Here is a 14,610-nt window from a genome sequence, read left to right on the forward strand (position 1 = left end):
ACATATCAAGCCATTAACATCCTCTTTCCCAGCAACACCAAACCACAGAGAGGCTTCTCCACAAAACAGCTTCAGTCACAAGACGGAGCAACTTAGGTAAATAGAGGCCATGATTAAAGCTGAAGTTTAACCGGCTTACATATTTCCTTCCCTGGTTCCTCCTTCCCCCTCTCATCATCATGCTAATGACATTTTTAAAAAGAACCCTGTTTTCATTACATCCATTATTTTAGTTCCAGTGATGTCATCATTGGGTCTCTGTGCTTCTCTATGCCATGCAGGCAAAGCATGTCAGGTGGGGAGGAGCTGAAAAAAAGTGTTGGTAGGTATCTTTCTGAAAGCATCACAGACCCCTGCCTCAGTACTCCACTCAAGAACCCCCCAAAAAAATTACTTACACCCTATTCCTCTTCCCACAGGACTCTTGGTGGCTAATCCTGGCTGTCAAAATGACAGCCAGGATTTGCTCTACAGCTCTGAAGTGGATAAAGTCACTGCTGTGGAAAAACAAAGTTTCTGAAAAGTCTTCGGAACTGCGGAGCTTCAGCTCCTGTTCTTCATTGCTCCACCAGCCCTCCTGCACCGCCATTATGGTGCATGCACACACATGCCGAAGGGCTCTGCCCCAGTGTTGGGTCCTGGTGGAGCCCTCTGGCACATCTGCACAGGGTAATTCCATCTCTTTTGAGCATGTGCGGAGAAACCCCATGTACGGGGAAGCTCATGTATGAGCAGATGCAACGAGGAGTTGTCGTGACCTGAAGCCCTGCGGCACATGCTCAAAATCCAGGAAGGGGGGCCGAGGGGTTTGGGGATAGAGTTGCCACTTCATTCCTTTAAACCCAAACACATATGAATTACAGGGGTTTCCGAGGCTAATTGAATGCAGATAAGGCCCCAAGTGAGTTTAATTACCACCAGTGGCGTAACTAGAACCTTCAGGGCCCCGATGCAAGAAACCATGAAGGGCCCTCCTGAACCCCAGCCAGGGCCCTTCCCTCCGAGTCCAGCGGTGGAACTCCAGGGGGTGGTCACAGGTATGACCTTTGTGAGCCCTGTAGTTCCACCACTGGTATCGGTAGTTTTTATTTATTTATTTTTTTACATTTTTAGGTGCCCCATTGGGGGACTGTCCCTAGGCAGGATTGGGTCCCCGTCCCCAGAAGAGATGAGGTCCTTTTCTCCAGGGCAGATGAAGTTACTGCCCCCAGGTGAGAAGGGGTCCCTGTCCCCAGGGGAGCTGGGGGTCCCTGTCCCCAGGGGGATATGGAGGGGGTATGTAATAGTGTGTGCTAGCTGCCTATGCTGCTGCCAGCCATATGTAGAGGGGGCTGCATGGGCCCCCTGCATCACAGGGCCCAGTTGCGGTCGCGACTGCTGCACCCCCTATAGTTACGCCCCTGATTACCACCTACCACCAATTACCACCATCATCCACAGAACCTGTGTAATTAATATGTGTTCGGGTTTAAAGGGATGAGGTAGCAACCCTAGTTGGGGCAGACTTCATTCTCGCCTAGGCCTAACCACTAATTAGCCCTTACTTAACCCTCATTTACTCCTTCCTCCATTTACCTATTATTTTTCTACAGTTTTTTTTTTTTAATGCTATAAGAAGCGTGTCTAAGAAGTTTGGTGAATGGTCCGATATCTCAACGGCAACATGGAGCAGGTGCACACGCATGCACATGGCTATCCAGAGACACGTCGAGAAGCACCACCTAGCATGGAGTACACGTGACCGTCAGGATGAACCTGCTGTGGGCAGAAGAACATAGTCAGTGTGAGAGGTGGGCTCAAGGTGGGTAGGTGAACATCAAGTTCTGCTACAAAATGGGAAAGGAAAACGACTGAGGATGAGCCACATTCGGGTCGGCCAATTTATAAGCAGAACCGCAGACATGATCAAGCGAGTGCAACAAATGCTGGTAAAAGGTCAGCGACTGACTCTAAAATTGACGTTGGAGGAATTGGGCATTAGCAAGGACTTGGTGCGCACCATCATCCGCAAAGATTTGGGTATGATCTGTTCCCGGTTTGTGCCACACAAGCTTACAGACAAACAGAAAGCAGAACGGGTGGAAACCTCTCAAGATCCCACTACCTACAGGATCCATCCTTTCTGCCAACCATCATCACAGGGGATGAGACCTGGTGCTACCAGTTCGATCCGGAAACCAAGCTGCAAACGATGGAATGGAGTTCACCGTCTTCCCCTCACCTCTGTTTCCCTGCCTGAAGAGCGTTATGAAAGACGCCCGTTTTTGCAGACGTGGCGGCAATCCAAGAATGTGTGACAGCGGTTCTGCAATCGATTCCTAAAGAGGCCTTTGCTGACAGTTTCCAGAAGCTTTATGAATGTTGCCAAAAGTGTTTTGTGAAGAATGGCGATTTATTTTAAAGGCCAATAAAAGTAATTTGTTTGTAACTTCTGTTTTGTTTGTTTTCTGATACAAATCACCAAACATTTTAGACACACCTCGTATTTTGTCTTTGTTAACTTTTTTTTTTGTCTAATGCCCCATACACACGGTCGGACATTCCGAAGACAAAAATCGTCTGATTTTTTCGAGGGATTTTGGCCCAAACTTGTCTTGCATACACACGGTCGCACAAAGTTGACGGAAAATCCGATCGTTCAGAACGCGGTGACGTACAACACGTTACGACGGGACTATAAAGAGGGCAGTAGCCAATAGATTTTGTCTTGTAATTTATTCTGAGCATGCGCGGCACTTTGTCCGTCGGAATTGTCTATGCACAATCGGAAATTTAAACGATCGGATTTTGTTGTCGGAAAATTTTAGATCCAGCTCTCAAACTTTGTGTGTCAGAGATTCAGACGGAAAAAGTCAGATGGAGCCCACACGCGATTGTATTTTCCGACAACAAGATCCGATCGCACATTTTCCATCGGAAAGTCCAAGCATTAGAGTTGGATAAAAAAAAATGTTCCAAAAAACAAAACCTTTATTTCCTTAGTAAATAATGTCACCGTGTTCCATGTTTTGAACTAGAATCACAATTGTACTGTCATTAAAAATGAGCCACATTATGGAATAAGTTGTATGACTGATACATTTTACCTACAGTGGTACTTGTTTTAAAACTAACATTGTGCTCTAAATGTCTGTAGATGGCATTGAAAATAAATACTTCGAACCCTTATGCCGAGTACACAGGATCAGATATTCCGACAACAAAATCCATGGGATTTTTTTCCGACGGATGTTGGCTCAAACTTGTCTTGCATACACACGGTCACACAATGTTGTCGGAAATTCCAAACGTCAAGAACGCGGTGACGTACGGCGAGCCGAGAAAATTAAAGTTCAATAGGCAGTGCGGCTCTTCTGCTTGATTACGAGCGTGCGCAGAACTTTGTGTGTCGGAATTGTGTACACACGATCGGAATTTCCGACAACGGATTTTGTTGTTGGAAAATTTGAGATCCAGCTCTCAAACTTTGTGTGTCAGAGATTCCGACGGAAAAAGTCAGATGGAGCCCACACGCGATCGTATTTTCCGACAACAAGATCCGATCGCACATTTTCCGTCGGAAAGTCCAACTACGTGTACGGGGCATTAGAGTTAGATTAAAAAAAATGCTCCAAAAAACAAAACCTTCCTTAGTAAATAACGTCACCGTGTTCCATGTTTTGAACTAGAATCACAATTGTACTGTCATTAAAAATGAGCCACATTATGGAATAAGTTGTATGACTGATACTTTTTACCTACAGTGGTACTTGTTTTAAAACTAACATTGTGCTCTAAATGGAAAGGAATGCATTTTTTGTCTGTAGATGGCATTGAAAATAAATACTTCGAACCCTTATGCCGAGTACACAGGATCAGATATTCCGACAACAAAATCCATGGGATTTTTTTCCGACGAATGTTGGCTCAAACTTGTCTTGCATACACACGGTCACACAATGTTGTCGGAAATTCCAAATGTCAAGAACGCGGTGACGTACGGCGAGCCGAGAAAATTGAAGTTCAATAGGCAGTGCGGCTCTTCTGCTTGATTCCGAGCGTGCGCAGAACTTTGTGTGTCGGAATTGTGTACACACAATCGGAATTTCCGACAACGGATTTTGTTGTTGGAAAATTTGAGATCCAGATCTCAAATTTTGTGTGTCGGAAATTCCGATGGAAAATGTCCGATGGAGCCTACACACGGTCAGAATTTCCGACAACAAGCTCCTATCAAACATTTTCCGTCAGAAAATCCGACCGTGTGGCATAAGGGCTGGTTCATACCAAAATTTCTGTGTTCCCAATGTGTTTCTGCATGCCTGTTTTTAATGTGTTTTTGATGTGTTCTCGTGCATTTTTGATGCTTTCCAGTGCATTTTTTCCCCCTCCTTATTTTTTCCTTCATCTCAATTGAGGACTTGCATTCCGTCGCAGTTTGCTGAGTTCCAGATGCTTTCCATATAGAAATGCAACATGTTCTACTTTTGTTGACTGCACTGGAACGCACTACACTGGTGTGAACTAGGGCCATTGGAATCCATGTTAAACACTGGGGTTGATTTTCTAAAGGCAAGTAGAATGTGCACTTTGCAAAGTGTAGTTGCTCCAGAGCTTAGTAAATGAGGTAAGGCTTCACGACGTAAAGAATACCCAGTCAGGTTCAAGGAAAATTAAAAACAAAAAACAGCATTTTTGTTTGCACATGATTGGATAATGGAAGTCAGCGAAGCTTCTACGCCTTTACTAGGCTGTTTGCCTTTGCCTACTGCACTTGCAGATTTCACAGTCTGTTTGCCTTTAGTAAATCAACCCCACTGTCTATACATTTTTGATGTAGAAGAAAAACGCACTGGACTGCATCTGGTGTGAACCAGCCCTTAAAGGGTAACTCCGCTTTTGTAAAAACAATACAGAAAATAAAACAAAAATAATTTGGCATTTATAATTGCCACAAGTGGGTGGCACAGTGTGTAGTGGGTAGCACTCTCACCTGGCAGTAAAAAGGGTCACTGGTTCAAATCCCAACCACAACACTACCAGCCTGGAGTTTGCATGTTCTGTTTCCTCCAGGTACCCCAGTTTCCTCCCACACTCCAAAGACATACTGGTAGTTAATTGGCTTCTGTCCAAAATCAATTGGCCCTGGTATATGAATGTGAGTTGGGGACCTTGGATCTTTGAGGGTAGGGACCAATGTGAGTGTGCGATGTATGTGTGGAGCACTGCATAAATTGATGGCACTATATGGATTCCTTAAATAAAATAATAATAACAGATGACCATCTTAAGGAGACACAATGTACAGGGATAGGGACAATTGTACACACTCACTTAAGATGGACTGGTGTCTTTATTCAACCTTACTATGTAAGTGGCATATTGTAACTTGATTAAAAATAACCTCTCTTTTGTCCACTTGGTTACTCTGGTTCCAAAATCGCAAAATCCCTGGTTTTCTCCTCTCGCTTGACATTTATAAAGCTTTCGACTCCCTATCATGGGATTACCTGCGATACGTGTTACAACGTTGGGGGTTTGGGGACTCAATCCTCACTTGGCTGGCAGCCCTTTACTCGTCCACCTCAGCCTCGGTTCGCTACTCTGGTTGCTTTTCCCTTTCAGTCCCTATACATAGGGGAACGAGACAGGGTTGCCCCCTGTCCCCCGTCCTCTTAATTCTTCCCCTCGAACGCCTGGTGAGCAGACCCCAACATTAATGGAATTTTGTATGCGGGTGAATACTTTAAAGTGAATTTATTTGCTGATGATGCCCCCCTGACTCTCGCCAACCCGATTATTTCCCCGCCCAATTTGCAGCCCCTCCTAATCCGTTTTGCGGCCATTTCCGGGGTCAGACTCAACCCACTCAAAACAATCGCTCTGAACATTTCCCTCCCAGATTCCATGGCCTTACACCTACAATCGTTTTTCCCATACTGGTGGGCAAGCTTATCTGGGAATTAACCTGACTCCCTCCTATTCCTCCCCTTTTGCCACTAACTTTTACCCCCTTCCTTATCACGGAGCTCATGTGCTCTTGGCATTTCCCTACATTATCATGGATCGGCCACATACATGCGGTCAAGATGACCATTCTTCCAAAGATTTTGAAGGACTCTACCTTTCCGGGGTCCCAACGTTCAATCTACGCTCACTTCAGAACAGACTCCTGTCCTTCCTTTAGGCCAACAAACGCCCTAGGGTCGCCCGCTCTACTCTGTATACCCATAGATTATGAGGTGGACTAGGCATTCCAAAAATCGCAAAGTACTATCTGGCAGCGCAAATTGCTCTGCTCGCCACGTTCCAGGCTACGAAGGACATCCCTCTTTGGGTCCTTCTGGAAATTCCTTATTCCACCTCAGTACCGGTTGCAGTGCTATTATGGCTTCCGCCTAATATGCACCCACCTTCTGTCAGTCCCTTAATGGCACATAGCCTAAAACTTTGGAACTCAGTACGGTACTCAGGCAGGCTCATGTCGCTGTTCCTCCCCCTTCTTCCCCTCTTGCACAACCCAATGTTCCCTCCGGGACTTGAGCAACCCCACATTTTCTCGCGGTGGCCAGCGCACAGATTCCCGCAGGTTCGTCACTTCCTTGGATTGCGAGCCTTTACTTCATGGTCCTCGATCCAGGAATCTCATGAAGCCCCCTCAGTATAATTTTTCCGCTACATCCTATTGCGACACTGTATAACCTCTCTTAGGTGCCTCAACACCTTCCTGTATCAGAAAACAGCCTTTGAGCAGATGTGTTTGCGCTCCCCAGGTGCCCCTGGCACCATCTCTATGTTATATTAGCTGGAAACGGGCAAGCGGTCTTTTTCGATACAATTGTCCCATAGAGATGGGCGCGACTGTATGCAGAGTGGACATGGACCTGTTATCTGCCTGATTAGTAGAGAAACCCCCCCCCCCCCCCACTGAGCAAGCAGATTCTGCTTAGCGGAGACACCCATGTGAAAGGGGCCATAGGGCTGCAGACATTGCAACTTTCCTCTTTACAAACAAGTGCATCACAAGGTTTTGTTAAAATCCCTGCAATGTACATAGATAACCCAGAGGGGATTGCTTTTTTCTCTGCAAAAAGTGGAGTTACTCTTTGGATCATGACAATGTTATCACCAAATAAGCAGGCCCATAGCGGAAATGTGAAGATTTTTCCGGTCAATAAGGGTTGCAGGTGCGAGAACTGAAATGGGGAAGGATAAAAGTCATCCGGCTTGTCAATTCATCGGTGACATGTTGGCAAATATTAACTGACTGTTCCAGATACCCACATAGGACACTCACACACTGGCAGATGAGTCAGACACACCCACACAGGCAGTAGGCACTGCGTTACTGGGCTAATCTATCTGTGTCTATGGGAAACAGATGGACGCAGGAATGAGATAATACGTAGGCACCCTGCATGTTGCCAGCCGGGAGAAACTGAATTACAGAATATGTAACCTCTCTCATGTCCCCTGAAATAAACACATGCAGGAAGCGACGCATTCACCTCCCTTATTGAGTCCTTGGGACTCGGAGTATGAACATGAAGGTTCAGGTAATCCCAGCATTCGTGTGTATGTCTGCAGATGACCCGGCTGAGCCTGCATGTTTAACCCCCCTACTGATTAGAGGAAACCTATACAGAGAGAAACATGGGAAAAGCAAAGAAAGAAAAGCGCCTCTAAGTATCAAAAAGTCATTTATTAAAAGCAGGCTAAACACTAGCCACTGATGGGATGTAGGTAGTAAATAGGCTAGTCTAATAGGCTGAGATGTAGGTAGCCACCGATACGATCATGAGCCACCAGGAGCCGTCCCGGGATTCAGGAGGAGGTCTGCAGATGGGTTACAGCCATGATCGAAGGTCCGCAGGAAGGGGCCAGGAACCTGAAATTGCACAACGCGTTTTGGAGCATTCCTGGTACACTGCCCATTGTATGGGCGCGCTCCTTTCTCAAGCTGATTGGTCATAATAAAAGGGGTGGACTAAGTACAATTCCTTGCAGAGGAATTAACTACTTAGTAGCCAAGGTTACACAATCAAGGGCATACTAAATCAGGATCAGGAGAAAAAGGAGAGAAAGGGGCGCCTCTGGGTGCAGATTTTTTTAAAAGGTTTTATATTTCAGTGTAAAAAACATAAAATTTTGCACTCACATTTAGTAGGCAAAAAGTAAGCATTAAACACCAGGGGTCATCTGGTATATCTGATTTTTGGGACGTCAGCCAGTGGTCCGGTCCACATCTGTCATCTCATCGCGTAGCTGATTCTGCCTGATGAAAGAGCGCGGTCGTCCGACAATCTCGACCCGCACGCTCAAGAAACGCGTCGCATACCCGCTGACGTCACAGCCCCGCGCCCTGGTCGTCTCTGCCTCGCAAGCCTCGTTTTGAAGACCGCACATCTCGTGTCCACCACAAGCCGGCTGCTTCATACAAAACACCTGCAGTGGACAGCATGTGAGAGGAACAGGAACAACGCGATGAGATGACAGATGTGGACCGGACCACTGGCTGACGTCCCAAAAATCAGATATACCAGATGACCCCTGGTGTTTAATGCTTACTTTTTGCCTACTAAATGTGAGTGCAAAATTTTATGTTTTTTACACTGAAAAATAAAACCTTTTAAAAAAATCTGCACCCAGAGGCGCCCCTTTCTCTCCTTTTTCTCCTTTATCTACAGCAATCCAGGAGGTCAAGTTTCAGCTCTTTTAAGGTGGCAGCCCTGCATGCGGATCCATCCCCCCCCTCCCCATCCCTTTTCCCCTCCCCCTCTCCATGAACTAAAGAACATTTATTCCCTCCTTTTTTTGGTCTGGACAAAGTAGTGCATTCCCTGCACTCACCATATGTAACCTTATAGACTCCTTTTTTTCAAGTGGGAACCTAATATCTTTGATTTGCGCCAAATACTTGTCTTAAATCAGGATCAGGACCTGTGCTACCACTAGGGAAACTAGGCGGCCGCCTAGGGTGCACTGCCTCTGGTTTCCCTACTCTCCGTCTCCGCTCTATGTATGTTTTCAGTGCTGTATTAGAAATGCAGGGGATGCCTCTGCTGCATGTTACTCAGGCAGCCGCTCTGTAGTTTCAGTATAGAGGCGAAGCACTGGGAGACATGTCCTGATGGAACGGAAGCAAACATCCCCTGCGTGCCTGTATGATCGGTGCTCTCTACTATGGAAAGTCTCCGAAGAAGAACGGCGCCTGCGCACTGAGTCCAGGTGCAAGCCCCACCATCCCAGGGCCCCTCGCGGGCTCGGTTCGCTGGCCACACTTCGGGCACGGTCTCGCTTCACTCGGCTATTTTTTATTCTAACTCTATGTCCACTTGGATGGTGGGGCTTCAACCTGGACTCACGGCGCAGGCACCGTTCATCTTCGGAGACTTTCGGAATCTCCTTGTCCTCCGTACTGAACAAGCGCACTACAGGGCGGACACTATCTGATGGGGGACACTATTCGATACATCACCAACTCCTGCCACACTGATGCTCAGGCAAAGGGGGTGGATTCAGGGGCGGAGCCAGGGGGTGTCAAAATGAGGTTTTGCCTGGGGTGTCAAAAATCCTTGCACCAGCCCTGATCAGGATCAATAGAGGATGAGAATGTCATAATACATGCCATATCAGAACTGTTAGAGGATTATGCAATAAAAAAACCATATACAGTATACAATTAAAAACATTTGTATATGATTATATATACAATGTATGATGCACGTAAAAAACAAAAAACAAAAAAAAAAACACAAAAGAGAGAACATAAAAAGAAAGAAGACCCAAGAAATATTAGTGTAATAATGACGAATGGAGTGAGAGCTGCTGAAGAGACAAGACAAATGACCAACGGGTTCACTATTCTTTATTTTATGCATCAACTGTACTTACAGTAGGAGACCGGAAAGAACCAGAACCACCCCCCGATAAGTCATAACCAAACAAATCCTGAGAATAATATGAAATAAGATTAGTATTATAACTCATAAAAATATATGTTAAAAAAAAACATAAAAATAGAAACAAAATAAAACTTAGATAGATGGTATACTCGCCGACCGCCTGACTGTAAATGTACGTCATGACTTTACAGTTAAATAACGGGGATATGGCTGCAGCTAGCTGCCATAACCCCCCCCCCCCAATATATTATATATATATATTATATATATATATTATATATATATATATATATATATATATATATATATATATATATATATATTTTTTTATATATATATATATATATATATATATATATATATATGTATATATATATATATATATATATATATGTATATATATATATATATATATATATATATATATATATATATATATATATATATATATATATATATATATATATATATATATATATATATATATATATATATATATATATATATATATATATATATAAATATAAATATATATAAAATAATATATTCGCCACAGGATCACTTTTATAGGCGTTGGGAAGGGTGCCCCCTCCCGGCGCTTCCCCGGAGGTTTCCTGAGCTTACCTGAGCCGTCGGTAAGCTTGGAATCTTATCCGGTGTGGCTGATTGGCTAGGCAGGAAGCCAAGTGAGGGCAAGATAGCCCCCACTCAGATCTATGCCCTTGGAGGACCACAGCGACGTCTGACGTCACTTCCTGTTTAATTTTTGTTTTTGTTTTTAAAGGTAAATGAGAGTTCTGGGGTCTTTTTTGACCATGCTAATTTCTATTACAAAAAAAGAAAGGAATAAATTAATTAGGGACAGTGTAAAATAAAAAATAAATAAGAAAAAAAAAAAATATTTAAAGCGCCCCATCCCTCCGAGCTCGTGCGCAGAAGCGAAGACCTACATAAGTCACGGTCGCAGATGTAAACTGTGTTCAAATCACACATGTGAGGTATCGCCACTATCATTTGAGCGAGAGCAATAATTCTAGTGCTAGAACTTCTTCTGTAACTCTAAACTGGTAACCTGTAAAAAAAAAAGTAAAGTGTCCCCTATGGAGTACCATAGTTTTTTGCCATTCCATGAGCGTGCACAATTTTAAAGCATGACATGTTTGGTATCTATTTACTTGGCGCAACATCATCTATCACATTATGCAAAAAATTTGTCTAACTTTACTGTTTTTTTGTTTTTTTTATCATTAAACTATATTTAAAAAAAAAAAATTGCATTTGAAAGACGGCTGCGCAAATACAGTGTGACATAAAATATTGCAACTACCGCCATTTTATTCTCTAGGGTCTCTGCTAAAATAAAAATATATATATAATTTTTGGGGCTTCTAAGTTATTTTCTAGGAAAAAAAAATACAGATTTTTACTTGTAAACAACAAATGTCAGAAAAAGGCCTGGTCTTAAAGTGGTAAAGGATGGTAATAATTTTGATGGGCTCATTTTTTTTGCCTTCCTCTGGATCAGCTGTGGGAATAGGATTGTGTGTATATATATATATATATATATATATATATATATATATATATATATATATATATATTCTTTTTTTCCTTTTTCTTTTTCCCTTTTATAGGTTGACCTAGATGGACCTGTGTCTTTTTTTCAACCTGACTAGCTATGGATGGCCTCAAATATCCATACTTGCAAACCAGAAGTGGACTTTCTGTGGGCCTCTAGAAAGTGGCGGGTAACACTATGATTATCAACACCGCCTTTGATAAATAAATCCTTGCATCCTCAGAGCCCTTAAGCTGCAGGTGATCCAGTGAAAGGGAAAAAAACACATAAAATCTGTACTGAAAATGCACCTAATAGAGGGAAAGGTGACACCAACAAAACATTTTTTTTTGTTTCATTTTAGTTTTCTGATAAAATAAAGGGTTATGGGCCAGTTCACACCGCATGCAGTCCAGTGTGGGCTTTTTTCTCTATCAAAGGTAGGTTATATGTTTTCCAAAGGCATAGTTCACACCAGTACAGTCAGTTCCAGTGCGTCCCAGTTCCAGAAAAAAAAAAGTAGAGCATGCTGTATTTTTTCTGTACTGAACTGTACTGGAACACGGTAAAACGCATCTAAAACACACCGGAACAAACCTAAATGCACAAAAAACGCACTAGAAAGTACTTCGGACTCTGCTGATCACAGATGGGGGAAAATAGCCAATCACAGCCACCCTTTACCACGTAATCAGCTGTATCCAATGACAACTGATCACGGAAGTAAACACAAGCCGGTTATCTGCTTTTTCTTTCCTCATGCTGACAACGTGAAGAGAGAAGTCCTAAAAGTGCTCATCATTGCTGCTAATCAGTGCCCACCAGCTCCACAAATCAGTGCTTATCGATGCTACCAATCAGTGCCCAACAGTGCTTCCTCATCAGTGTCACCATCAGTGCTGCTAATCAGTGCCCATCAGTGCCGCCTACCAGTGCTCATCAGTGTCACCTATCAGTACTGCATGTCAGTGCCACCTATCAGTGCCCTTCAGTGCCGCCAGTGGCGAAACTACTGCCATAGCGACCCACGAGGGTGCTATGGGGGCCGCAGCCGAGTGGGGCACGAGGAGGATGAGGAATGCATACTGTCTAAATGAGACTCAGCTGTCTCTCTCACTGGCTGCCTCCTATCACATTGTGCCGCCCAGAGAGTCAGTGACAGTCTGAGCAAGTAACTCTCCGGGCGGCTGCAAGCCCAGGTGCATGAATGGGGGGGATGGTACTCCTGGGAGGGGTTAATTGTCCTGGGGGTCTGTACTCTTGGGGGGTGGTGAATTCTCCTGAGGGTGGTCTGTACTCCTGGGGGGGGAGGTGAATTTTCCTGGGGGGGTCTGTACTACTGGGGGGTGAATTGTCCTGGGGGGATGAATTCTCCTGGGGGGTCTGTACTCTTGGGGGGGGTGAATTGTCCTGGGGGGGGGTGAATTCGCCTGGGGGGGTCTGTACACTTGGGGGGGGTGAATTGTCCGATGGGTTCTGTACTCCTGGGGGGTGAATTGTCCTGGGGGGTCTCTAGGTCTGTACTCATGGGGGTCTTTACTCCTGGGGGGGGTCTGTACTCATGGGGTGAATTGTCCTGGGGGGTCTGTACTCCTGGGGTGAATTGTCCTGGGGGGTCTGTACTCTTGGGGGGTGAATTGTCCTGGGGGTCTGTACTCCTGGGGGGTAAATTGTCCTGGGGGGTCTGTACTCCTGGGGGGTGAATTGTCCTGGGGGTTCTGTACTCCAGGGGGGGAGTAAATTGTCCTGGGGGTCTGTACTCCTGGAGGGGTGAATTGTCCTGGGGGGGTCTGTACTGCTGGGGGGTTGAATTGTCCTGGGGTCTGTACTCCTGGAGGGGGCCTGTACAGATGGAGGGGGTTGAGTTGTAATCAGGGACTCTACTGGGGGCATCTGATGTAAGGAGGGACTCTACTGGGGGCACCTGATGTAAGGAGGGACTCTACTGGGAATGCCTGATATAAGGATGGACTCTGCTGGGGACACCTGATGGCATCTGGTGGCAGGCGACATGGCAGGTGACACACTCGGGGCTCCCACTGATTCTGCATTATGGTGAGTTGAACTATTCCATTTTATATTACAAAGTAATAATAGAAATAATGTGCTTTAATCATCCTGACACCATAACAACCTTGGTACCGTGATGATTAAAGCACTAACCCCAGGTGTTTTGAGTATCTTTATCTGTTGATCTGTTATCTGTTGGTAAACTTTCTGGAATACATATATTGCTATTGTGGTGTAGGATATGGGCCTGTTGTCCCTCCATCCCTCTCTTTCCTTCTCTCTCCTTCCCTCCCTAACTTTCTTTCTTTCTTTCTTTCTTTCTTTCTTTCTTTCTTTCTTTCTTTCTTTCTTTCTTTCCTTCCTTCCTCCACCCCTCATTCATTTCAGACTCGAACCACACCACCTTTGAGCCACGCCCACTATTTAAGCCCCAACATTTTTTGTGGGGGGGGGGGGGGCATACAACATTTTGCTATGGGGCCCTATGATTTCTAGTTACGCCCCTAAGTGCCGCCTATCAGAGCCCATCAGTTCCACCTATCAGTGCCGCCTCATCTGTGCCCATAAGTACTGCCTTATCAGCGCACATGTGTGAAGGAGAAAAATTACCTGTTTGCAAAATTTTATAATAAAACTTTTTTTTAAATTCAATCTTTTTTTAATTTATTTATCAAAAAAAAAAAAAAAAAAACAGCAGTGATTAAATACCACCAAGAGAAAGCTTTTATTTGTGTGAAAATAAATGATAAAAAATGTCATATGGGTACAGTGTTATATGACTGCGCAATTGTCATTCAAAGTGTGAAAGCGCTGAATGCAAAAAATTGGCCTGGGCAGGAAGGGGGGTGAAAGTGCCCAGTAGACAAGTGGTTAAAAATGTGTCAAAAACGCACATGCCAGAACGCATCCGGTCTGCGTTTCTATGGTGTGAACCGGCCATAAGCCTCTTTTTTTTTTCTTTTTTTTTTTTTATCCACATTTAAATTTTTATGAAAAAAAACATTTTCACCAACCATAACAAAACAACCCACATTCATAAATGAAAAGCAAACAATACCAGACTAGCCCCAGCAATACATATTTAAACCATTACAGCCCAATCTTTCCCATCCCTCTAGTACAAAAAAAGAAACAAAAAAGAAAAAGTGGTGTGCAATT

General features: G+C 44.3%; 1 protein-coding gene across 2 annotated transcripts in view; it reads right to left on the minus strand.

Annotated features, from left to right (window-relative positions):
- The window catches only part of PRRT2 (proline rich transmembrane protein 2), a 59,325-nt gene that overhangs the window by 13,485 nt on the left and 31,230 nt on the right, over positions 1 to 14,610 (minus strand). Inside the window, exon 4 of one of the 2 annotated variants that reach the window (XM_077447381.1) lies at positions 9,874 to 9,930. The exons of the other annotated variant lie outside the window; for it this stretch is intronic. Within the exon in view, the coding sequence (XP_077303507.1) occupies positions 9,914 to 9,930 (17 nt within the window). The 3' untranslated portion in view covers positions 9,874 to 9,913. The remainder of the gene's footprint in view (positions 1 to 9,873; positions 9,931 to 14,610) is intronic. 2 annotated transcript variants of the gene reach the window in all.

The sequence above is a fragment of the Lithobates pipiens genome, unplaced genomic scaffold, assembly GCF_037356315.1.
Source record: "Lithobates pipiens isolate NorthernLeopardFrog02 unplaced genomic scaffold, aLitPip1_a1.2 Scaffold_22, whole genome shotgun sequence".
Taxonomy (NCBI): Eukaryota; Metazoa; Chordata; class Amphibia; order Anura; family Ranidae; genus Lithobates; species Lithobates pipiens.